The sequence below is a fragment of the Rhagoletis pomonella genome, unplaced genomic scaffold, assembly GCF_013731165.1.
Source record: "Rhagoletis pomonella isolate Grant_MI unplaced genomic scaffold, Rhpom_1.0 Rhpom_scaffold_00002, whole genome shotgun sequence".
Taxonomy (NCBI): Eukaryota; Metazoa; Arthropoda; class Insecta; order Diptera; family Tephritidae; genus Rhagoletis; species Rhagoletis pomonella.
In genome coordinates this window covers 16,630,698-16,658,316 of record NW_023458556.1, presented here as the reverse complement: position 1 = coordinate 16,658,316, position 27,619 = coordinate 16,630,698, and the positions used below count along the sequence as shown (strand labels likewise).

The following is a 27,619-nucleotide window of genomic DNA, read 5'->3' as shown; positions in this document are numbered from 1 at the left end:
GGTTAACCGATTAGTCGAATAGTCGGATAATTTTACGAGCCCTACTTCATAGCATAGACAAATGTTTTACATGTACATACATAGAAAAAAAAAAAATGTAAAAACACCAATAGTCAGCAGCGCCCACAAAAAGGTCAGTAAACGCTTGAATTGACATTTAAGTTAGGTGCTACCGCCATCACCGTCACCGTCGCCCCAATGTTCGTTCGATTATTCCAGCGCCTCGTTAGAGTGGCCACTGATTTGCTGCTGGCCACTTGCCAAGTATTGATTGTCTAGTAAATTTTGCAGTGCTTTAAATTTTTGGCAGCAAACATGTTTCCTCTGGAAATCATGCTGATGTCGAGCTTTTGACAGTGTCATGAATTTTTATTTAGGAGCTTACATATTTACGAGCAAAGATTCGATTTAATATATGACGCCTGCTAATGGTAGCAAAATATTATTATACAGGACATCAGTCGGACGTATGAGTGGATATTGTTTTTAGAATTTGCATACAGATGAGCTTTTGTATGGATATTAACTTACAACAGTGCTTTAAAAAAGAATAGTGGCCGGTATATTCACCGGTATAATTTATGCATAATTGAAATCAAAATGAAGCATTGGAAGATTTTGAGTAGGATTTTGTGTGTAAGAACAATTTAATTTTTACTTAAAAATTAGCATTAAACTTGAAATAATGCAAATTTACTTTCTTTGGGACTTAGTAGTAGGTAACCGCAGGGGCATCCCGGAAGTATCTCTTCATTAAGAAAAAAGTAACATATTTTTTTCAAACAAATACAAATTTTTAAACGAAGAGTATTTTTTAAACAAACTTAAACATATGTAACTCTTTTCGAATATTTTAATATTTCATATAACTTGCCAAATTTGGCTTTTCTAACAGATGGAAACCCTCTTCAAAAGTATTTTAAAACAAAAACTTTCTTAAATCTCTTCCGCCTGACATTGTGGCAACCCTCTTCAAACACCTCAAAAATATTCAAATGCTCAAACTAAAGATTTTTTAACACTCGCGTCAACCCATATGTTAATATATCGTATAACATGAGAATAATTTTTTTAAATTCGACTTTTCAAACAGGTGGCAAATTTCTGGAAAATGTTGTTAAACTAAAACTTTCTTAAACCTTTTTCGTCTGGCACCTATGAATATTATGGTATATATCTCAATTACCTAATTGCATTAATCCAAGAGGAATTTTATTTTTTAAAACATACATATGTCAAACCCTCCCAAATGTAGTTAAGAAATAAAGCATTTTCAAAACCACCGCGGTTAATACCCATATTTTAATAATTTATTTGACTTATTAAATTATTTGAAATTAAATTTTAACAGGTGGCAACTCTCTTTAAACACCTCAGAAATATTCTAAATGTTCAAACTAAAGATTTCTTAACATTTTTTGATTTGACACTCATATTTTAATACTTGAGTTAACTAAATTGGACTTTTGAAACAGGTGGCAATCCTCTTCAAAATATTTTCAAACTGAAACCCCCTTAAAACTTTTTCGTCTGACAACTTTATTGCGATACATATTTACATTGCCAAATACCCTTATTCCCTTATTGTGATTTTTGTTAAAAAAAGCCTTTTCAAAACTATTTCGATTGATACCCATATTGTAATAATTGCCGCTTTGAAACACCAAACAATCCAGTAATTATACCAGTTCATTAACTAGTATTTGCTAAAGCCCTACCATTTCAAATTAAAAACGCGGTTACACTATATTTGGCTCCTAGTTTTGTGAATATATAGATTTTTTCGTAAGTTTTAAAAATGTTTGGTTTTTCTCGCAGGGTGTTATGATAGCTTCAGCAAAAGAAGATTATTATTTTTTTTAAGCTGTTATCCATATTTTACAGCACGATATGGACACTAAAATGTCAAAACTAGACCAGCATTGGGACTTCTGAAACTCGATTCGGGAGTAAATGACTCGAAAAATCGAAAACGAAATTTTTGGAGCAGATTTAAAATTGTATAAGGAAAAATTGTTACATCTTTAGGTACTTTTTCAATTCATCAAATTGTTTTCTATACTAACGCACTATTTTGCATATGTATATACCCTGCCAAAAATGCGACTAATCCGGGATGACTCCGGGAGCAATCGCAAAGGAACATGCGACTAATAGCACTTTTGATCTCTTTATATGGAATGGACTGTTCGCTTTTGTTCGAGCATGTCCTATGAAGAGACTAATTGGTCCCCTTTATACCCGAACGGGCACAAAAAGCGACTAGTTTTAATAAATAGAACACAAGAAAATATTTAATTAAAATTTTTGTCACTCCAAATTTAGTTTTGGAACTCACTCGCGATGCAAATTTACATCGTTAGATATAATCATCACATTTTCTGAGGAGCTTTGGGAATATGTTGGAAATGTAGCAGCAGGGGGTCCCACCGAAACCAGTAAAGTTTTGAAAGAGGTCTAGGAGAAAAAAAGTTTTGGAACCTCTGATTTAGACCATAGTGCATTGCGTATAAAATAAATAAAAAAAAAAGTTCTGAAAAATATTCAACCATTTTTCGTTTTATCAGCCAAATACAATGTACTGAAAAATTTGCTAGTACCAAGCACATAAATTTCTTAGACCAAATATCCTTAACTTGCTTTCAAATACTAATAAATTTTAGGAAAATATTGTTTTTGTAAACAAACAAAAAATTAGTTATGTAAATTCGCTAATTTTTAAGACAAAGACAACAAGCTACGGTAATTAAAAAGTTTACGAAAATGAAAAAAATTGACGACTTGTCTACTCTGGACTTACCTTTTATTTAATTTAAAAAAAAAAACATACTTGCTTTTCATTGCAGAAGTGCAACCGCTATTAAAAAATTGGTTATTTTTATTTTTCGGTTCTTCTTAGAATCCACCTTTATTCATTTGCTTGGTATCTCAATTTTCGCCTATCAATTTCATAATTATTTTTTAATAAACTGTCCACATGGTTCTTAAATTTCATATCTAAATACAAACTTAAAGACGAAAATTTATAAATTCGCTCACTGTCACCTCACACCAACGTTACGGTTTTCAATGGGAAATTTATAACGTAATTAAATAATAATTTTTTATTGCTTTAGCGGTTGTTCGAAAACTCAATTCACATCGTAAATCGCATAAAAGCAACCGCTAATGGCGTTTAAATACCTTCCGCTCTCTCCTATTTGGCTTTATCAAAATATTGCAGTCAAATAGATTTGTATTTCATCCACAGGAAAAGAATGAGGGGTGCGAAAGTAAAGGAAATTCAAATTAATGGAAAATGATGTTGCTTTTCTTTATTTTTGTTTTTTTTTTTTGTTTTGGAGAAGAAGAAAAACCACTTTATGCCCAAAACTAAAGTCACGCTAACAACAACACTAACACAGAGCGTTACACGGAGCAAATTGTGAAATGCGACGTTTTCACCGTAAAAAAGAGGATAAAAAGTCAAGCTGCCAGCAGTAGAAGAAAGTAGCAAAAAGGAGCGTAAATACGGATGTTAAAAGTTACAAAATGAGGAATAAAAGTAAGTGGCTGTACAAAGTCTGAATACAATTTCGGCCAAAATAGCGAAAATTTGCAAGGAGTAAGTGGCCAACACAATGCTTGTAACAAGGGAGAAACAAAATTTGAAAAAAGAAAGAAAGAAAGAAAGAATAAATAATAATGCGAAAAAGGCAGCAGAAATTACGAGTACAAAGCCCAACTACGATCTGTCCGGTGGTATCCTATCTGAGCAGCGCACATCCACACTGTGGCAAGCATATTTTTGGCATAATTTCAAATTATGTAAGTGCACCCTCCCGCGTCGCATTTTGCTGCTGTTGCTGCTGTTGCTGCTGCTGCTGCTGGCTTCATGTAGTTAACTGAAAATGACACAGCAACACGTGTATGAGAATTTTAGTAAATCGTCTTGGCCAGCCTGCAACCGACGGACATTAACAAATGTTGTTTGTGGGTGTGACATCTCCGTGGGCTGCTTGGGTGGATGTGTGCGACCGTAAAAAAGTAGCAAGTGGCAAGTGGCAAGTGGCAGCAGAGCAAGGTTGTGGTTGCGTTTTTTTTTCGCTTTGCTATGCCACATATCATTTGTTGTTGTCACGCTGTCATAAGCAACACGGATTCCTCACTAAATGAGCAGTATGTATAAGCAAATCAAGCAATGAATTAGGAGTGGAAATTTTCGTAGTTGCACAGTGGTGGCCAGATACCAGTTTACTAAATATAATTATATAAATAAAGGATTGAAAAATCTTTGAAATCGATTATGTTAAAAATTTAAGCTGTAGATTTCAATGGTAGCGAAAATCACAAATATTTTTAGCGGTCATCGTCTTGAAAGAAAACTCAAGGTCAAAATTAAAGGACTAGACCCCAGATATGTACACTGGTACACAGACGGATCAACGATTGGAATATTTACTTGGTCTTTCAGGCTGAGGTACTAGTGATATGAATTTGTGACAGACTGAACCTTCAGCAAGGTTCAAAAGACGCCTCTCTGGATATCTTTTCCAATAGCCCGGCGGCAATAAAGTCCCCCCCCCCCCCAAGGCTCATCAAGGAGTGCTTTGTCTCTATTCAACTCTTGGCAGCAAGGAATACGGTAATATTATGCTGGGTACCAGGACACTCTTGAACAGTTGCTTATTGGTTACCTAACCGGCGCTCTAACATGCACTGGATTGGTATTTCTAAAAAAATGGATTGCCGTCTTTGCCTTGAAGATGAGGATGCACACTATGTGTGATGATTGAGTATTAGTCAGTTCTTCCCCAGTCGATGCCCTTAAGGTTGGGAATTCGTCTACCAGGAAATTTTTAGCTTTAATTAGGGAGGCTAAAAAAAATTCTGGACCGTCATAGGGATACAAAAGATCTTCCAGACCGCGGAGCCGCTTGTTACTGTTGCACCCAAAAAATTTGCTTTGCATTATAAATATTAGGGGACATGGTTGTTCTTAATTAAAGAAAAAATGCCCCTGCGCCACACTACAGAAGTGAAACTGCTCTCGATTCATTTCTAGTTCGTTTCATAATGTACATTAAAGCACCCGCGCCTGTCATCCCCCCAGGCAACAAACTTACTTAAAATGTCTACAGAAGCTGTGTTACGGATAGCGTTGAGTGTCAGAGGTTTCATAGAGCCACGGAATAGCTATTGATGCCTTCTTCACGCTCTCTGCTTTATATAAGGCTCCCACGACAGCTACACTTGATTCTATTAGAGAGAGTCATGAAAATGCCGACAATTGAGGATTGAGCGGCGAGAAGTATATCTCTTACATTTTCTAGTACATAGAACGAGTTCCGTCTTACTTGGAATTTTAGCGCGTTCGCAGTTCGCGACCATTTAATAATCAGGTACAAATATCTATATTTGATCAAATCGCAGAGGGTTGGTCATCACCCGACAGCCTTTACTCTACTCAGGTAGGTTATTTACGATCATAATTCGAAGCAGTGGTGAAAAGATAATCCACAGCAGTGTGCCCCTACCTTACGCTGGATAGATGGACACCACCCCTCTGTGACGGTTCTGTCGCAGGGCATTCGGTATATGAGCTTAATCAGGTCGCATATTACTGTACTAAAATTTAAAGGACTATAAAACTGTATACTTAAAAAGTTTGAAATCTGAAAATTTTATAACTTTATTCAATGTTCTACAAAGTTTCAAACTTAGGTTTTTATGGCAGTTGTGAACGAATGAACTTTATTTTAATTTAAAATTCATAAAAATCAATAAAGAAATATAAGTGGTAAACAACATTATTTTGAATTTGCTCCAACATTATGTATGTACTATATATATTATCAAGCATATTAATGAAAAGAAAAACAACTTTTATCTGACCTCCACTGTATATATTCATAACAACGATAATATGGTAGTATAATGATAACAGCTGGAAGTCGGCTACTGATTCAAAGAGATTCATAGAGAAGCAAACACTTTATTGTTACGCTGGAAATAAGCTGGTTTCGTACATGCCGAGCTGATTTCGAGGTCCAATAATGGGAAATGCGCAGAAACATGTGCATGTGTATACATATGTATAAAAATGTTGCTTAAGCACATGTCCTTGCCTGCAAATATATGTAAGTCCATATTGACCGATTTCTGACAGAAAAAAAAATTTAATTTAAGTTTTCTGAGAAATTAAAAAACAAAATAGTATTGTTGGTCGGTTTTGTTTTTTGCTTAAAAATTATTTGTAGATACAAAACTCTACAAATTAAACGGACCACTCAAGGTAATGAACTGCGTCCGCGACATCCAGTAAGAGTTCTCGTGCAGAAACGCTTCACAAAATAAGGGCTTGGCAAATAAACCATACCCGTGAATAATTAGGATGCTAAGCTCATGACCCCGATAAACCGTCGTCGACTTCTGCCGTCAGCAGATGAGCGTATTGGACTACATAGCCGAGATTGGGTTGTTCGAAAGTACTACGGTATAGGGCCAACAGACTGCCCGCTTTCTTCTGGTGAACTAATGGAAAAACGCCGTCTGGTTTGGAATTATTAATTAGGTTAAATATTTCGAATGCTTATAGGACTGAGGAGGTAATGTTTATGCCCGCGGCAGGAAAGCTATTCTTTTACACACATTCCTCAAAATGTGAAGCGGAGAGCGGAAGCCTTTGGAACAGATGTCTAGTAAACATATTCATGGATAGTCCGAAATCGGATTCGTCATGTGAAGTTTAGGCTTCCGCATTTGAGCAAAGCAGCAAATCCAGCAGAGGGATTCGATATAAAGGAGGCAGTCGATTGGCTACATACTACTGTAAAAGGGTCTCGATTACAAGGGAAAATATCGTCTCTGACAGCCAAGCGGCAATCAAGGCTGTAGGCAGCTCGGGGAATACCTTGTTCGCCCGGGATTGATTTTAAGGCAGGCCGCTAAAAGCCGCAGGTCACAAAGCAAATGCAGGAAGCTGCATGGTTGATGAATTGTCCAAGCCTAGGAGTTCCGTTCATTTAGCAACCTGTATACCGCTGTTGGATAGATGGGCTTTTAGTGAAAATCCGGACGGAATTTTATCCTACCAAGTTTCCAGGAATATCTATCAAGTAGTAAAACAGTGGGCTGGGCTACCACCTGACCTAACTTAACTCTTTTATCATTGAGGCATTCTGGCATATTTTGGATAAATTAACACACATACATACATAACTCGCGATTGCTGACAGTATAATTTTAGAAAATGCGAAAACAATTATTTTTTGTTAAAAACACAAATTTGATCATAAAAATAATATACTACGTTTTAACTATAACTACAAATAAAATAAAAACAAAATAATAAAAATTGTCATCCACGCCATCTGTTTGGATTTTGCGTTGCGCTCAAACTTTTTTTTTTTTGAGGAAATAAAAATCGTTAAAGTACAAAATTGCATTTAATTGATGTAAATAATCTGTAAAAATGATTTAGCAAATTTGAAACACAACAAGCAAAAACAAACAAATAAATCACAACCATTTAAAAAAAAAAACATTAAATACATACATATGTATGAACATATATTTATGTAAAGCGCCCAGCGTTCGCCGCATGGCAGCCAAATGAGCTCAAAACTGCGAGATACTTTTCACCAGCTGTCCCACACATTTTTGCACAACGGCATTTGTATGCATGTATGTGTGTGCATACATACATGTATAAATATTTTGGCTTTCTGCGGCAGCACGAAGTTTAAAAATAGTTTGTGAAAATTCAAAAATAATCTCAATCAAAATTAAAAATAAACGAATGACTCTGATTTGTCATGCCAAAGGCAGCTCAGAAAAGGCTAACATCGAAAAATACCAAAAAGAAAATATTTTTCAATTAGTTGGCGGATTTTTTGTTGGCGGACAATAAAAATTCTGAAGTTGTTAAGCTGGCAATAAAATAATCGGCAATCCACTGCTGTCGTCAGCAACAATTGTGTCAGCAATTCAGCTGTGCGCCAAGCTAATCGCCGCCGCCACCAACAGTTGCCAACGTTTTTTTTTTGTGCTTTCGTCTTCATTGCCGACGTGACGTTATTGAGAACTAGAATACAACAAAGAAAAAAAAGAAAAAATAAAAAAAACTGAGTGTTGTTTTTGGCTAAAATCACAGACGTATAAATACTCAAAAACACTTAAATAAATGCCACGCGCTGCTCGAGATTGGCCTTAATGGCGCTCACCTGCATAATTTAAAAATTTATGACATACATATATTTTAATATTTATTTTTATGATAGAATATCTGAATCTACAAAGTGTACATTTTTTGGTTTAATTAAATATTCATTAAGTTTTATGTGTTTACGTTTTAGTGCCTTGCAGTCGGACTGTTTGCATTTAATGGCTTCCAATTGATTGCCACCGCCTGAATTGCAAAATGCACTTAGTTTATTTATTTTCGAAATATGTATTGCAGTTTCACATCTCATTCGAAAATAAATTTCAATATTTCGTGGACAATTCATTATCAAGGTGAGACGCGGTTGCACTTGGCCTTGGCCCAAGGCTGCAATTTTCGTATGTATATTCCTTTCACAATTTCAATACCAATTAGTGCAATTTTGTTTATTTTAGTAGCAGCAGTGTGTTTTGAATATATTCTTCTTCTTTCTTTCTTTAAAATATGTTCAAAAATAATTTATGTTTGAAATTTAGTCATGTCATATGCGTTTAAATTTAGGATATTATAGTTATAAAGGGCATTATGACAACTCCATATATTAAAAAGAATTTATACATTCGCACGATTGAAAGTAAAAATTGGACATAATTTTTTAGTAATATGAAAACGAAAGAAAATGTTGTTCATTTAAACCTTTGGTCATGTTTTTGCGTATTACCTAACAATTATGCCCACTTTTTAAATAGCAAAAAATTATGTATAGTTTTGATACTTCCAAAATTTTATGTTCAGTTAAGCTGCCAAAAATATGTTCAGCTTATTAATCGCCAAATATTTAGGTCTAGTTTTGAAATTAACGATAACTTATAGCAAAATTCCAAAAAATTACGTCTATTTTTTAAATTGCCTCCAGCTTTTAATTCACCAAAAATTTATATGCAATTTTTACCAAAAAAATGTATTTCAATTTTTATCTTACGAAAAAATTATGTCCAGGTTTAAATTGCAAAAAAAAAAATTGTCTGGAAGTTTACAAAAAAATGAAGTTCACTTTCTACATATCCAAAAAAGATAGTATAAGGTCTTATATCGTCCAGAAATTATGTAAATTTTTGAAATTCGCAAAAGTTTATCTCCAGCTTTTAAATCACCGAAAATTGATATCGAGTTTTTAATTCACTAAAAATAATTATCTAGTGGAATCTGCCCTGCACTCAATTGTCAAGATCATAGACGAGTCTCTTAAGAACAAAGATTTCGTAGAAGGTGCCTTGCTTGATTTCGAAGGGGCTTTCAATAATGTCTTTCTTGGGGCGATAATAAGAGTCCTTACGAAGCTCGGAGTCGAGATCTACTTAGTAAGACCGAAGCCACGCAATGAGCGGCAAAGCGACGAGCGGCTGGTTCTATTTCCCAGGAGGTACAAGCTCCCCTCAATAGGGGGTGTTTCACTTGTTCTCTCTGACAGGGTCCAGTTCTTGGGCGTGATCCTGCATGGGAAGTTATCATTGAAACCAAATATTGAGGAACAAGTAAAAAGGCATCGGTGGTACTCTACTGCTGCAAGAATGTCACGGGGAAGAGATGGGGCCTCTCTCCAAAACGGATGCACTGGCTATATTAAACCTTTATTAAGCCAATAATGTTATATGAGGTCATTGTCTGGTGGAGTTCACTGGAAAATACCATTCTTGTTAGGAAGCTAGAGCGCGTGCAAAAGGCGGCCCTCGTTGGAATCAACGGGACGCTCCGGACCACTCATACTCTAGCGCTAAATGCTAGGCTCAACGTCGCACCTGTCGACACTGCGGGCAAAGTAGCGGCGGTTCGCTCAGCCATTAGGCTCAAAATCTCTGGGATCTCTTTCAACCCAGCGCTCGGGCAATCGACAATTCTTGGAAGCTTCGACTTGCTGCCGGAAGAAATGGACCGGACATCCCTCCAAGGGACGAATGGGAGAAGGGTAGTCTCTGGGGAAGAGGTCCAATAAACATCTTCACGGACGTATCGAAGCTGGAAGGGAGAGATGGAGGAGGTGTCTACTGTCAGGAACTCTCAGTAGATCTTACGTTAGGACTGCCGGATCTCAGCAGCGTTTTTCAGGCCGAGGTGGACGCTATAAAAGAGGCAGCCGATTGGCTATGCACCAATGTATTGTCGACAAGGAGGATAAATATATATGTACACTGATAGCCGGGCGGCAATCAGGACGCTGGGTTCGCTAATGATGTGTTCAAAACTGGACGGGCAATGCCTGACCTCTCTCTCAATTGCCACAGTGATATCACTGGAAATTGCAGGGCTGATAAACTGACTAGGCAGGGCACTCTCGAGGCCATCGCGGAGGGTACAGGACTTCCGTTGGAAATCTGCAGTCTGCTCCTGGACAGATGGGCAAAGTGTCAAGGTCCTAATGGCCGGTTGTGGACCTCGGGTGGAAAAGGGAGCTACTTAGGGGCTTCGCGCCATTTCTCGATTCTTACAGGTGTACTTACCGGACATTGTCTTATAGGAATCCACGCGGTGCGACCCTACTGCCGCAGTTGTCCGGAAGACAAGGTGGAATCATCTCAGCGCTTCCTACTCAACTTCCCGGGTTTAAGCACCTCGTTGCGCTTTTCATCAACACTCCTGAGGGGCTCTCCAGAGTGGACATCAGGTGTGTGCGGAACTTTGTTGTGAGCACTCAGCGCTTCTCGTAATTTTAATGTGGTACCACAATGGACAATTAAATGTCTAAGTGAGTCCCCTGCGCGGGTTTGCTACCAAAACATAACCTATCCCTTATCTGTGGCAACCACTATAACCTACCCTAATTGAAACAGCTTGGAAATTTGATGAAACTTTGTGCATAAATAGTAGGCGGTATAAATCTCATTAACTACTGTGACGGCGGAGACTAACAGACCTATTCTGCTTGTTGCCGAACATTTTGACACGGAAAATTTTGTTAGCAAAAAATAACACCACTTCTGGTAACAATTTAATCTATTCAACAATTCAGCTATGAAATCTTGTATAAATTCTGGTGTTGCATACTTCATGGGACAATATTTTGTTACCTGTTGTTGAGATGGTAACAAAATTTACCAGTACGCAGAAAAAAAGTTTAAAAATTACCAGGAACTTTATTTACCGGTAACAAAATGTTTGTTACCAACGCAGAATAGGTCTGAAGAATAATAACACTTGCTAACAGGTGCAAGAAAGTTTCCATGACACCAAATTCTTTTCAAAGTACTGTAATATTTTGCCATTGACCTTTTGAACATTTGATGACAAAGGCAGGTGGTAAATCTTCGCTTATAATTGTTATGTGATACTAGAATTCTCTCTTGATTATCACAAAAAAAAAAATGTATGTGCCGTCTACATGTGTGCTAACCTCAAATTGTTGGTTGATGGTTACCTAATAAGTAAATAGCAAGCAATGGGATAACCTTCGGCGTGAGTCTTTGTACAAAAACATGAAAATTAACACACATGTGTCTACACGTGCATGAAAACACGGTAACTATGTTAACCAGACAAAAACAAAAACAAAAATAATCAAGTAATTAGAACTTCTTCAAACGCGTTGGTATTTATTGTAGGTCACTCACCGCAAAACAAAAATAGTTAGCATTGTCCAGACGTTGTTTACAAAAATTTACTGCTGGTGCATATGTATGTATGTACGTCAAAGCATCAGGTATGGCTATACCTCATACATACTCACTTAGTCTCATATGTACATATGAGCAACATATATACTTAGATATGTATGTATGTATAACAATACATGCCGAAACCCTCATTGTTCCCGACATCAACATGGAAATTAATCCGTCCTCTCTACCCCTTAAAACTACTTTTTTTTCTTTTGAACAAATCACTCACTCTTTTTGGGCTGCTAGTGGCGCTTGTAGTACATAACAATCATCATCGAAACTCGAGGCCTGCGTAATATCTGCTGTCGCCAGCGAAGCACTCAACTCCTCGGTACCCGCACTGTCGTCGCACACTTGTGCCGCCGTGGTTAACGATGCAGCAGCGGCAAGGCCAACATCATTTGCATCATTGTCTGATACTGAGTTGTGGTTGCCGTTGTAATGGTAGTCGTGCTGCTGGTGGTGGTGGTGGTGGTGGCGACTGAAGTGCCCTTCAACAACAACATTCTCGTCATCATCATCATCGTCATCATCATCAGTGTCACTACTTCCGCCATCGCTCAATTGTAGTGGCATATTATTAAAGCTGGAGGCAAGTTGTTGTGTGCGTGTGTGTGCTGGTGTTGTTGCTGCAGTCGCTGTTGCGGTTGCTGTTTTTGTAGTGGATGCGGTTTCATTGGACTGCTTGCTCTGCTGTACTTTCATTGTCAATTTGACCATCGCTTTTTGATCGCAAATTTCCATTTGATTGCCACCTTCGGCACTGCTGTTGCTTATTGATGTTGTTGTTGCTGCTACCGCTGCTGTCGCCAAGCGTGCCTCTGTGGTACAGTCAGGACTTTGTGTGTAGCGAATTGCCGCTGTTGTATCCTGTGACTTTGTGTAAATGTTGGCTGCTAACAAATCTTTGTACAATTCGTACTCCCTGGCGTATGAGCAACGTCGCGCCTCATTTGGCATATTCATTTTGTGTCACTTACTTGCTCATCAATTCACCAGCGACCGCGGATACTTGTTAATTGATTGCTTTGTTTGGTTTTTGTGTTTGTTTTTGGTTTGCTACGATTTGCACGATTATTTGAACTACAATTTCATTACGGACACAGAGACAAGTTCAGTGGTTTCGTTTATTTAATTAAGGCCTTAATTGTTTGCTGCGACTTAACTGCTAGCGTGCATAGTTGTATTTTTTTTTTGTGTGCCCCTCAAAGTTTAATAAAATTTAGTAAAAGGACATAATGTAAGTTTGTTTTCTTCACAAAAAGTGGTTTTTTGTGAGTAATTTAATTTCCTATATAATTAGTAATTTATAAATTATTGTTCACCCTAAAAAAAAAAATAAATGAATGAATTTTTTTTTACTAAAATTGCAATTATCCTAAAGTATTAGTCCTATATAATTTGCTATCCTTTTTCGTAAAAAATTAAATTTGCGACCGAAGAAAGCTAAGATTTTTTTTTTTGAGCACATCGAAATTTTATGAACTTCGGTGGACTTTCGCACAGATTTTTTAGTACATAGTGAACCATATTTTTGTTATTAGCAGTAGAAATTCTAAAAAGAGAACCACATTTCGGTGCACGGTAATGCATATGAATACATATGTTTGTACATAGATACCCAGATTGATAGAAAGCTGAACACTGGACGTATGCAAGATTTTGACAATCAACAAACTGTATATAAAAGCTAGATATCTCAAAAACTAGACATAATTTTTAGCTATTTTAAACCTGGACCCACAAGTTTGGGCATTTTGAAGCTGGAAGTTAACTTTCGGTAATTTAAGTAATTGACAAAATAAAATGTTTTGATAAATAAAACTGGATATAAATTATTATTGGCAATTTAAAACCTCAAAAAACTTTGGCATTTTTGGTGATTTGAAAAATGGACATAAGTTTTCGTCAATTTTAAAACTGGACATATATGTTTGGATATTTAAATACCTACTGGACGTATGTATGTACATAAATTGTCGATTATTTTTAAACTAGCTATAAATGCCGTTTTTTTTAAACTGGATATTAATCTTTTGGTGATTAAAAAACTGGACATACATTTTTGGTGACATAACATAAATTTATGGTAACTTTAAAACTGGCCATAAGTTCTTAAATATTTTACCAGTTCGCAAGCGACAACGATAGTATGTAATTGCGTGGAGTGGTACAAGAATGTGAACAATAAAATAGCCTCTGTCTAGCTAGGAGATCGTCCGATTACAGTTCAAAATTTTTTATATGTATATATGTATGTAGTTTATAGGCGAAATTCTGAACCGATTTCGATAATTCTTGCATCAATATCTTTTAAATTTATCAGAAAGTTCCTAGTGAAATTCCTGGATTGGGCAAACGCGTTCCATGACGATGACAAAGCGAATGTCACTAATATTTCATTTCTAACGGACAACTTGACTACGGCATTTCAAGTTGAATTAAATCCTTAAAAGGGTTAAGGTGGCCGCTCTAACAATGTTATCAAATCTTAGCACGTAGTAAGTATTAAAAAAAAGTATTAAGGTGCGATGCCTTTTTCGCCATCCATTTGATAGGAAGATTTTTCTATTAAACAAAACGAATAGCAAGTTGCTCTCCGGGTAACCAACTGGGCACCACCATTTTCTTTGTTATATGCACCAGATTTGTGTGACCGCAAAGTAACTATGCCGTTACTGCCTTAAAACCGATGAGATTTCAAAAAAAAAAATTGTTGTGATTGTCCGGTTCATTTTGAAGCATTTGCAGTCAAACATTCTATAAAAAGGTATGCGCCTACCAAGGTCCTTATAGGATTTATCAGAGAATACAAAGACCTGCTTTTAGGATATAAAAGATATTTAAAGTCCTTGTGTCCCGTATTTTGCTACACAAAATCATTTAATTAACTAACTAAGGCCCTTTGCAGCTTATAAACATACACATGTACATACATAGTATACATATCTGAATTGGTTGCTTCTACCCGCAAAAAATGTTAATTACAACCATGACGCATTGTTTGAATTTTCATAGCAAATGATATGCAACACTTGCAAATTTTTTGTACGTGCGCGCGTGGGCGGTCGCGGTCAATGCTGTGCATCAACTTTTATATTTATAGTAATTTCACTAGAACTCACTAGAAACACCTGTTTTGTTAGCAACGTAACGAGTCGCAGTCGGCAGATAGATGTCTAGAATTAATGAAGTTATATGCAAATTACATTTTAGCCCAATGTACGCGAAACAGCTATAAGTATTACTATGTACACACCAATCGAATATGTCAATAAATTTATATTAGGGAGCATCAAAAAAAAAAAACAAAATCGGAATTATAAATTTTTTTAAAGTTTGTATGCATACTTTTTAAGCTCGAAGTCTTCTATCTGAAGTAATTTTTTGGAAAAAAATGTCTATATAAATAGAAAACAATTTTTGGAGGTATTTTCAAATCGGTCCAGTTCCCGCAAATCTTAATATTTTTCCGAAATACTTTGGCAGGAGTGTTAAAATATATTATAATTCCCATGGAAGAAACACAATTTTTTTTTTTGGGAGGGGGGCACCCTAATGTGTCCCATACATATTTGTATGCATACAAACGATTACATATGAACGATCGTTTTGGCGTTAATACAAGGAGATATAGTACGCGCATATGCACAAATATCTATATATTTGTTTGCATAGTAATTTCGCTGCACTCATGCTGTGTCAAAGCTGTCAGTTAATTAGATATGTGTCAACGTAAACAAAAACATTTTGCTACAAAAAACACACTCCTATTCCCATTTTTTTGCTCCGTTTATTTGTTGGTTGAAAAATATTAGTGGTATTCACCTAAACCGATAACTTTAGCAAGCAGATATTCTTATAAATTTAAGCGCTTTGTAACATAAACGGCCCATTGCATTGGCTTGAGTTTTATCTAGATTATTGAGTGAAATCGTTGCAGAAATTTATCAGAAATTAAGACAGTTAATTTACAAAGTTTACACAATTATACACTGGCGGCAGAAATAATAGACTCGCCTTACTTTGAAGAGTTTTGGCTATATTGCCATGGTTTAATATTTTTTTTATAAAAGCATGGCTAGTTATACAACAATCACCATATAAATCCCCCTTTCAAACTTTATGCAAAAATTATAAAAATTCGACAAATTTTCACCAAGTTTTTATACTTTTTATTCGGAATTTTTAGTTACCCTCGAAACAGCCTCTCTCTCACTCGCCTCGGATTACATCCAAATAAATATGGCTGTTTTGAATTCCAAGGCCGTCCAGCTTTGAGGTCACTTCTCCTGGCAGGGAGCGTTTTGGGAGCTTCTGTGGCAATCTGTGCGGACTGCTGCTGGACAGATGGGCTTTTAGTCGGCCCAGCAAGCGCTAGGCGAAAACGCTGACATGCAAGTTGCAAGAACAGGGAGGGTCAAGAGAGAGCTTTTGTTTTTAGTTATGTACATAGCTAAGCGGCAGATTTCGGTTTAAGCAGAAGCTCAAAATGGGCTCTGCCCAATAGGAAACTTGATATTCTTGTGAAGCCTGAAAGTTGAGACTCGTGGGCTTAGACAAGTTTACAATAAAAGCATTGCCAAAACGTTGTTCCATAATATTTAATACAATCAAAGAAGCTATGCATTTTAAGCTCTTTTACTATCCAAGAATAACACTTTCGACAAATCAAACTGAAATCAACTCTTTGTTGTAAACGAATAAACGCAATGACAGTGCAATAACTTCAGAAAAGGACACTCTATTCAAACGCAAATCGAATTGTGCTCCATTTCAGAGAACTTGCAGCATTGAATCGTAAAAGAATTGCAAAAAATAATAAAAAGAAACCATTCTTAGAAATAAACGTACAAGAAAATGCCACCGGATTACATAAAGTCAGAAACAGATATTCAGTGTCATCGTTGTTGTTTTTGTAGCTGTCATTTGTACGCGTAGTAAAAATTGCAACAATTGAATTTTATAGCCAAACGTTTGAGCTAGAACTATCGACAAAACCATCAGAGTAAAGATATGTATCAGCATTGGCAGTTCCGAAGCGAAATGTCACTTGCATAGCGCCAATGTAGGATGATATCGATCCTTTAGCTACATACATAAATATATAAAGTATTGTAAATAAATATATTTACATATAAAAATACAAATTGAACGAGATTTACCATTCATGTCAGGACATAGTACAATAATCTAGAAAAATTTGCAATAAACGAAGGCGTTAAACTTCATAAGCTCGTATAACTACAGAGTGCAGTGTTGCCGTTTGTGCGATTTTTAGTCTTCGTAGGTTGGTAGTTTAAAAAGAATTTTGGTTGGTTATAAGGACTGCGCCGCATAAAGGTACAAAAAAGATAATATATTTCCAACCAGTTCTTAGATTTACAAAAATAAAAGCATTTTATTTTAAGAAATAACCTCAAATTCGCATAAAGTGGCAAAGAAACAACAGCTATTTTTTTTATAGGAAGTTTTGAAATTTCTGGAACCCCGCCAGCTAGCGCACTATGGCTAGTGGTCTATGATGACATTTTTTATGACCTTCATTTCGCTTTTAACCAAACCCCAATTCTCTAATTCTGCCTTAGTTTGGGAAAGTTGGGTAGATTGCATTCTTTTTTAAGTCTGACGTCTTCACTGTTCACTGTCCCGATGTCGCAAAGGAGCTAATTTTTTTGCTAAAGGCGCTGACAGACTGTCAAACAAGGATTACCTTGGATTATCTTAAAATACCAAAATATGGATTCTAAGTAGCACTTAAAATACGAAACTTCGCGTTTGGTAGGTTGTGAACACTTCTGGTAGGAATTTTGGCAGGCCAAAAAACTCTGGACGGCAATACTGGCAACGTATACATATGAATGTTTGTGTAAGTGTACACTTTGAATATACATACATATTTACTTATAGTGAGTTGATTCAAAAAAAGGGGGTGCTGGCGGTAGATAGTATTCTGCTTATAAGTATTGAAATTTATAGGCAATATATGTAAGTGCTAAAATTCCCACCCTATTTGTTACAGCCATGAATATATATGTAGTAGTACGCACCAGAAAATAGTAGAATCAATTTTCCTTAAGATATTATCGAAGACTTTGCGGATATGTTAGTTGTTAATTTCATTATTATAAACGAAGATCTAAGCGGATTAGGAGGTTCGAAATGTTGCACGAAGTTGGCGGAAATTGTATAGAAAATTTAATTTGGCGAGTAAATAGCACAAAATCTTAACATAAGAGGATATATAACAGACTAATTTAATAAGAAGAGCGTTGACGAGAGCTGGTAGAGCACGTTGGTAATTCCCTTAAAATCACTACGAATATTCACATCGATAGTGATGCGATTAGAAGCTTACGAAAGCCGTCGGTTGTCTTTACTAACAATTTTGGTTTGCAGCATAGCCTCTATTTAGAATGGATTATTTGTTGTATATGTCCTTTGAAAAATATTCCTCGGTTTCGCTTGTTTCCTGCAACTGACCACCTGTGAGGCCTGTAGAATGCTAATGAATAGCGCCTCCATGGGGAAATAGAGCGTGATTTATGCTGTCAATACACATCTCTCTTGTCTGAACTTCCGGGTATAGGAACACAGAGGGTAACAAGAGAACGAATGAATATAACGAAGAAGGAGCAATCGTAATCGCAGACAAACGCAAATGTTCGAATTATCCTCATCTACCATATATAGCCATCACGCGGATTATGCCCAGTATCAGGCCTAGTAGATGACTCCTTCTCCGTCAAAGTAAACATTTTGCTTGTTTTGCAAACTACATTTTATTAATAAAATCATTGATGACACCGATTCGACCCTAAAATTGTCTCCGGTTCAATTGAACGATCCAGAGAACAGCAGTTCGTTAATTCATCAACCAGTTCGTTGCCTTGAACATGACAGTGTCCTGGCTCCCGGACAAGTTCAAGCACATTCCAGCTTGCAACGGAGTTCGGAGCCGCAGTTTACATTACTGTACTATTTTGGAAAAGATGCGAGCGGTTTCCAAGGCTATTAGTGCAGCTTGGCTGTCACTGCAGACCATGATTTTATGCCCACGTCACCTTTCGCCAAGTATCTAATCTGAAGTTATTGGCCAGTCTTTGAGCCGTTGGCATAGAGTGGATGGATCTCCCCATTAATCCCTTGTAGGAAATCTTATGAGTTGGTCATTGGGTTCCAAAAACAAAGGGTACTGCTCTGAAAACCTTCTAAACAACTCTCTATGCCCCGAACTCGGATCGTCGATTATTACAAGAGACTTCGCAGGTAGGCGGTTGAAGCTGGGCTTTATAGTACTTCTACGATCAACTAAGGTCCGCTAGGGTGATTTTATTGGGCTGAAACTATCTATGTATGTATGACCGTATGTACTTGTAATGTTTTTATATTGCATTTGCACTATACAGTATAACCTGGATAATTGGTGGCCGCTTAAATGATTTCCAGGCGTACTTTAAACCTTAACTCTGCCAGCCAAACGTTCAGTTGAAAGAGCACCGGATAATTATTTCTGCGGATTGCTAAAAAAAAAATAAAATTTTGTATGCCCACATTAAACGGAAGACACTGTATAGTGATAACAGCTGCCATTGCATTTCACAGAGTTTAGCATCTGCCGCTGACAATAAAATGCAGCCAACAACAACGACGATTGTTATGAATGTAATCATTACTATTGCTGTTTTTTGTTTGCTTTTACAATTGCAGTTGAATATGGACTGCAATTGTCATTTCTCGCGGCAATGTTGTGAATTAACTAATGAATGCCAAGGTTCTTTCCACTGTCGCTCCTTTACATACATCTCCCGGCTATTCATTAAGTAAGTATAACAAGGAAAGCCATGGAATCAAATAAAAGTAATGCATTTTTTTTTTCAAAAATGTTTGTGGCCACAAGTTGGAAATGATAGCTGCTAAGTAGGCGTTAGGCGTGTTGATGCAAATGAGTTTCATTTGCAGAAGACTACTGCTTCGTCTGTCTGTTTTGTAAATTGGGTCTGTAGTGGATTTTTTTCTACCACAAAACATGCACTTGCACTTGATTAGCAAGCGAAGAAAAGGTAGAAAGGAGAAAGGGAATAGTGCAAATGGCGGCAACATCCTGCTGATTATGCGAAAAAGTGTATTGTTTATTAGTTCGCGCAACTTCATTATGTATTTCTGTTGTAGGACAATGGCGTTTTGGCTTATTATCAAAATATGTAGTGGTTATAAAAACTAAATGAGTTCAAGTAGAAAGAAAAGCTATTATGAGTGTGGTTTACATTTAAAGGAGAAGCCACAAAAGGTGTAAACTGCTTCTGACGCAATGAAAAATGATGATTAATGTAAAAGCGAACAAAAGAACCGGGCAAAACTATATAACTCAGCATAATTTAAGGAGTGGGCTCAGTTGTTTTAGAAGCAGGCAAGGCCATCGATTGGGTGCGAATAGTCTATCGAAAGATAATATTCAATGTGGTATACACTAGGTTGGGTTAGGTTCCGAACATTCCCGCAGAGAGGCATACTTAGGTCTATTGTGATGCCACTTAAGCGAGTTCATGTTCCTTCCCTCAGTTTGCTGTGTTAGCTTAACGTAACGCTGAAGTTGGCGGATGTGCACTGAATCGAGAGCAGCTGAACACTGAAAGAGATATTTATTGAAAATTCGTTTCTATTATTTATGGCCTTATAACAATTATATTCATCATCAATTTTATTGAGCTTGAGGCCGTTTTTAATGAACGTTTTTGCGGGAAAAACAACAATTTACATTTTGGTAGAAATTAGAGCTGCTATTTTGGAGATCACCACATCTCCTCCTCAGACTTCTTCAACTGGGATTCGATCCAACGACCCCAGCCGCCTAAGCCAGTAGTCTACCCACTGAGCTAAGTTCGCCACGTAAACTGTTATTGCTTTTTCTACTTTAAGCATGTGTAACGCCAGTGTTTACACTGACCGACGTCAATTACATTTGAATAATTTAAGACCTTCCCAACGAATGTCTAACCAAAGATAATGGCACAAAAGAAAGGCTGAGACCACAAATGGATCCTTCTCTCGCCAACTCATCGGCGATATGTCATCATGCTTTTACGAAGCACGCGGATGACCGTTTCATTATATGAAAAAATGACTCCAAGTGCGACCTGGTAAGTCTTTCCTGTATTGGTAGCACCTTCGGAGCCATCTGCCAAATGTAATTGAAGTTTTAGAGAAGAGCGAATAACTATGCTTATGCGTTCTAAATAACATCCATTCACACAAAGACCTGGCTGTGATCGGCATGAACGTTTTATTGCTCATACATTATTGAAAAAATATTTACATACCTAGATACATAAATTCATATGTACATAGAGGTATTAACAAAGTTTAAATAGAAAAAGTAAACTGCATGAATCCACGCTACGCTTGAACGTCTCCATACCTCCATACCAGCTGTATTTACGTGAAATTACGCATACGCACTGTACCCCAGCTACGGAAAATTTTAGAGAGACAAGTAATTTTTAAGCAAAAACCAAAAACGATTTCAATTCTCATATATAAATTTAAGAGTACCGTTAATATCTGCATGATCCAATGATCGGATTTAAACCAAATTAGTATGGGACCACCTTGCCTTTAAAACAAATTATAGAAATCGGTATATATATATATATATGTTCTGACGAATTGATAACCTCTGAACCTTTTTCTGAAGTCGGTTAAAAACCGAACGTATATTCCAGCAAAAATGTTTGCTGTTGAATATTGGCGTTGTTGGCAAATATATTATAAAAAATATTTCAGTTTTTTTTGAGGTAAATAAATCCAAAATAAACTACATAAATATTTTGGCTAATAAATTCTTTAATTCAGGCAGGAAATTCGTTTAAAATGCCATAAGAGAGCTGTGCCAGTTATTTATGAGTTGCCCTTGGTCAAATCGGACATTTAATAATATACAGAATTATTTCAAAATTTTAATTTTGTGGGAAAAGGCAACTCATACAGTTGGTATACCAAAATGCAAATGGAAATACATTTATCTTGGCAGTTTTTTGGAAAGTTTAGTCATCTGTTACGCTGAACGACCTATTCTACTTATCAAGCTTATTAATTGTATGATAAAATCTCCAAAAGCGTAAATTTTGAGTTACATCTCTATAGTATGCAACGTGTGATATTGTAAACTAAAGCAACAAAAAATATAACTACAAATATTTACATACAAAAAAAATGTATCAGAGAACAGTTGGTGTAAAGCTTGCAAGTTCATGTAAATATTATTTATCAATGTTTGTCTACTTAACGCCTGCAAGCTGCTTATGTACATATGTATGTATGTATGTATGTAGTAGATGTGCATAAGTACACATAAATGCAAATCTTGAAGAGTTTGTAAATACACAAACAAATCTCAATAAACCATGAATAGAATTTTAAGAGAAGTGTAAGCAAAACTTGCACACACACTTTCGTTTACTCAAGATTACTTTAAGCTTTTGTGGGCTTACTAAAGGCTTAAGATATTTAGGAAGGCCAATAAAGTTCAGCAGATATTTAAATAATCGTATACGCATAATTGTGTTTATGTATGTATGTATATCAAGACTTCACACATATGTATATATGTATGTACATATGTGCATTAGACCGGAACAGAAAAAAATAGTTCGCCGTACAAAACGGAGCCTAAAATATTTTTTGCCAGACAATTTAAAAAAAATTTAATTTTTTTGGTCTTTTCAAATGTTGCGTTATATCTTCGGAATTTACAGTCGGATCTTAAAGTACGAAATATCGATGTTTTTGTGTTGAGGTGTAATTTTCTTTTTTTTGTTTCAAAGTTCATTGACCTCAAGTACCCCCATTTTAGTACATACTGACCAGATCTCAGGTTAGTGTACCACCCTAATGTCAGTAAATTGAAGCTCACCGAAAATAATTAAACTTTTACTAAGGAAGTATTTCGATTATTCTAGTAGAACTAACTAAAAAAAAAATTATTTACGAATGCAGGTGTCAACAAAATTCTTTAAAATTTTCGCCCAAAAAAAATTATTATTTTTTTTTTTACACTCAGGGGTGTATGGCGAAATGTTTTGTTTGTTGTACATTACTGCGCGCTTTGTTTATATGGATACAATTTTTATGTAAACTACAAAGCAAGACATCCCTTAAATATGTTAGTTTTGCTATAAAAAGTGTTCTTAGTGTGTTTTTAAAATCGGATAACGGCAAGACGCTGAAGTGCGCTAAAAGTACACACGCCTATCATTCCAATTTACCTATCGAGGGCGAGTCCTGATTTTTGGGTCAATGTTGAAAAATAAAGCACACCCTAATGTACATACATTGATTGAAGTTTGAATATTCGAATAATTTTTTTTTGCATTTTATAATTTCACCGAGTTGGAGAGCTAATAAAAATACAATAAAATGCTTTTCAAACTAAACTGGCACACTCTAGCCCTACAAACGTAATAACAAAACAAAATTTTGCAAAATGTTATTTCCTAAAAAACAAAGCGATAAATTGCTGTGTGATAATCAATAAACGAAGTAAAGTTTGTAAGTTTGACCATAAAACAGGCGGCGAACAGCGAAGATTGTGTGTGTTAAACTTCGCACAGTACAAGGATACACGCACACTTACGCACATGCCCACCAACGTATGCATACAAAATGATTAACACGAAACAGCTAGAAAGAAATCGTAGCAAACAACAAAGACGCATTTTTGGTATGAAATGTATGTAAAACAAAAATATTGCTTTTACTTGCACTGCTTCTTTTATGGCTAATATTTTGTTATTTTTCTTATGCTTTTTTCCACTTTTCTTTTTACTTGTACACAATGTAAAAGTCAAGGTTGTGAATGCCGCCGCCGAAAATAAAAAGAAAAACCAAAAATAAATATGTAAATATCACTTCAAATCAATTTTCTTTCATTTGCACACTTTTCTATTTGTTTGCTTTTAGCAAATATTTTATGCAAATAGCAGTGATTTTTTAGGCAAAAAGTTAGCGCATCAATTATTATGTCACTTCACGTGGAGGAGCACGTTTTTTATTGTAGTCGCCGTTCAAAGTCGAACTTGCTAAAGTCCAGCAAGCACGTCATACGCAAGTTACTTATATATCTATCTCACACGCGCCCGGCTTAATCTGTGCGTCTGTTTGTCACACCGTCTTGAGACCGACTAAGCTATTCAGCAGCACAATTCTTGAAATATTCTCTAAGCTAGTACATATTTATGTATGTATGTATGTATACTTACTGCTTAGAATTTTCAAATATGATTTGCCACGACATTCGCCGCCTGCTTGGTTGGTTGGTTGGCTTTGCTAATTCGCTTAAATCGCTACCAGAACACCGATATCCGACAAACTAACTTTCGCATGAATGGTGTAAAGGTTTAGCAAAAGCGCCGCACATGTACAATACATACATACAGCGATTTTATTTGCATATCAATATACATATAGATAGCGGTGGATCGAGGCTTCGCGGCTGATTATAGAGGAATGCCTCTATTGAGATTTTATATTTAAAAGAAAAGCTTTTTTTATTTTGTTTCAAGCGCAATGATTGGTGGTTGATTGGAAATCCCTATGCGCATAGGAAAAGGATAAAAAATTCAAAGCACATTTTTACTTTATTTTTATTTTTTTAAGGGGCTGATGTGAATTTTTCATTTTGCCCATAATTTTTATCCATTCCTTATTATATCCTCTTTACAATAAACAGTACGAGGGTCCTTAAAATATCAACATTTAAATTTTGTATGGGGCACCCTTTTATTTTTTTCTACGTAAGAAAAAATTCAAAATTTAAAAAAATTTTAGGGGTTTGAAAATTTTTTATTTGAAATCTGATACATTTGACATTCTATTCTAACTTATTTACATATATAGATTCACATTCGCTGAGCTATAGCTGTCCAAATTAAACAAATTGTCGAAATTTGCGATTAAAAAAAATATTTTTTTTCAAACTCTGGTAGCGACCCTTAATTTTTTTTTAATTTTAAAATTACCGTGGATGCATTTATTTTGTACGTTGAACAAAATAAAAGCGTGTCCCATGCTATTGATATTTTTAAGAACCACCCTAATAAACAGTTTTTTTAATTCTTTTAAGAATACCTGATCTGATTGGAGAAGATAGATGTCAAGTGCCATCTGTTCAGCTTGCAAAGGGTAAAACAGTTGGGATATTTATATATGTAAGTATGTACAATGTATATGCAAAGCGAGAGACGTCCGCTTCAGGCTCTAGGCGGGGTCGTGAAGATTTCTCGGCATTCCAGCTAGAAAAATAACCTTGAAATGGCCTGCACCTAACATTGCTCTAGGAATAAGGGCGCCTGAATGGCTGCTCTATTTTAAACAGAGTTGGATTGTGACTATCAGATTAATGCGACTTCGGCCACAACAACGAGGACTGAAAATCTGAGACACCTTCAAGCAAAGAAGAAATTCCAATCCGCGTTAGAGACTTCCAGAGTATTGCAATGCTTTGCAGGCTGGGATCGGATCTACCGTAAAGTTGGAAACAAAATTGACTTGGTCCACTCTAAACTCGCCTTTGTTATAAACAGCTAGGCTGCCAACAAGAACCGCCTCTCGAAAACGACTAAATCGATATGAGTCTAGAAATGTCGAAGATTTCGGCAACGTCTTAGATGACATATGAATGTCAATCTTTACTGGGTCCTAGAGCATAATGGTGTTAACGGATATAAGGAATCGGACGAAATTCTCGAGAAAACGGTCTATTAAAAGACTTCACTAAAAGCTCAGTTAGTCTAGACTTAAATTCCGTAACTTAAATTAACATACTATTTTGGCGAACCTGTTATCTGAGAAACTGTGTTGGCCGTTAGTTAAAACTTAACTTACCGCAAGCAACTTAAGAACCTGTAGATTTTATATTCTTAAGTTTTTGGATGTGGCGTTTTAGGCGGCAAACTGTCAAACAGCTGACAAAAAATAAACAAAGAAAATATTTTCGCTTATGGCTTAATTTGACGTGTTGGTTAATCATTGATGATTTCTTATGGTAAGTTAAATTAAGTCTAGACTAACTGAGATTTAAGACTACTGCTCTCAAAGGCGAGGAGAAGTAGCTATTAACAAAATTGCGAACACTCTGACCATCGCTCAATGAGTAGAACTTAAAACTTCTTATGGAAACACAAGTCTATTCTTCACATGTCTGGCAGCATTGGAGCCATCGGCTTTTTTTTTAAGTTTTTTAAGATTTTTAAGTCAGTGTTTTTTTGAGAACACGAACAATTTAGGTACCGTGCTACTGGAGATACTGTCTGGATTCGTCAGAAGACCGGGCCAGTTAAAGGATATGTTAGATAACCTTTTAGGGAATTCTTCTCCCCTGGACTCTTAACATCATTGAGTGAACTCTTGACAAGAGCAGAGCATTTAACCTAGTGTTACTTAAAGGGCATTGAGATATTGGAGACATGCTGATGAAAGAAGTGAAAAGAAAAATTTTACCAAAATAAGTCATAAGTCATAAGTCATACAGCTCCGATACGAGTACATACAAACTATTCAAAAAATAATAAAGCAGTGTATGCCTTGGATGATGCTTAAAAAGTAAAAAAATGGGCAAGATTTAAATAAACCCGAACACACATTTGATTTTCAAAAATTATAGATAAATTTACATGCAAAAATTGCCCCATTTGTGCAACAATTTTGCGCTAAAGTACTTAGATTTATGAACTCCTCGTACGTCAGTATGTATGTATGCAGATATGTTTATACGTTGGTTAACATTCCCGCCGCTTTCGCCTCTTAGGACCCCTTTTATTTTTAAGCGTGTGCGCAACTTGTCAGCTTACATTATGACGCGTCATTTTAGTTACATAAATACAACAAAAGTGAACCAACCCAATTGAAAAGTTGTTTTGATGTTGTGTAGGCTTTTTTTATAGAGTGTGCTGCTGTGTGCTGTCTCAAGGCGCTATTAGGACTATTATGCATGTATGTATGTATGTATGTAGTACACGTGGCACAAAAGCCAATAACTGGGTGATTTGCAAAATTGAGATACGCCGCCACTTAGGGAAAATTGTGCATGCAAGCGTAGTCCATCAATATTTACATCCAGAAATGTTAAAAATACTCGTAAAGTTATACTTAAATACAAAATACAAATACATCACAAAAAATTATTTATAAATACAAAATACAAAATCTTCTTATTTTTTGGCGCTGTAACCGCCTAGGCCGAGAAATACAAAATACTTGTCTAAAAATGTATTTAAGTACAAAATACAAATGCATACATAAATACCATTATTTTTATTACCCAAACTAAGGAAGATTTTTGGTAAAATTTGATGGGGATATTTGCCTACGCTGCAATTGAAACATTATACTAAAGTCAGCCTTTAGTTATTCCTTATTGCCACAGATCCATGGGCAGGACCAGACAGAGGCTAGGCGTCCCGAACTTTGCACCTATTATCTAAACTATATAAGCTTTAAAATTATATAAAAATATCTGCATGAAAGTCATTATTATTAGCAAAAAAAAAGCAGTCAAAGTAGCATAGAGCGTTAACCTCAAAACTATTTTTTTTTGTCAAAACGGTGCCTTATATATTGATAACAATATTTAGAGAGATCCAAGTCGATATAAATACCTAAACATTCGTTTCATTGAACGATTAAAATTATTCCGTATATAGTTTTCAAGAATAAGTGTTTCTGTTCCATTTATGATAATTGTAATGTAGAATATAAAAAATTGACATCATTCATTAAAAAAATTTTCCACGAAAACAACCGAAGGGATTTTGGTAATTTTTTATTC

At 35.9% G+C, this 27,619-nt stretch overlaps 1 protein-coding gene across 3 annotated transcripts in view; it reads right to left on the bottom strand.

The window, feature by feature from the left end:
• Positions 1-23,632, bottom strand: part of LOC118733155 (cytosolic purine 5'-nucleotidase) — a 64,196-nt gene extending 40,564 nt beyond the window's left edge. For 2 of the 3 annotated variants that reach the window (XR_004992205.1, XM_036462425.1), the window contains exon 1: positions 23,553-23,632. Coding sequence is in view for 1 of the 3 variants with exons in the window: in XM_036462427.1 (XP_036318320.1) it covers positions 12,026-12,762 (737 nt within the window). In the remaining 2 variants the exon portion in view is untranslated. Of the gene's footprint in view, positions 1-12,025; positions 12,810-23,552 lie in introns of those variants that run through there. The other variant, XM_036462427.1, reaches the window with a different exon arrangement.
• Positions 23,633-27,619: the final 3,987 nt, after the last annotated feature.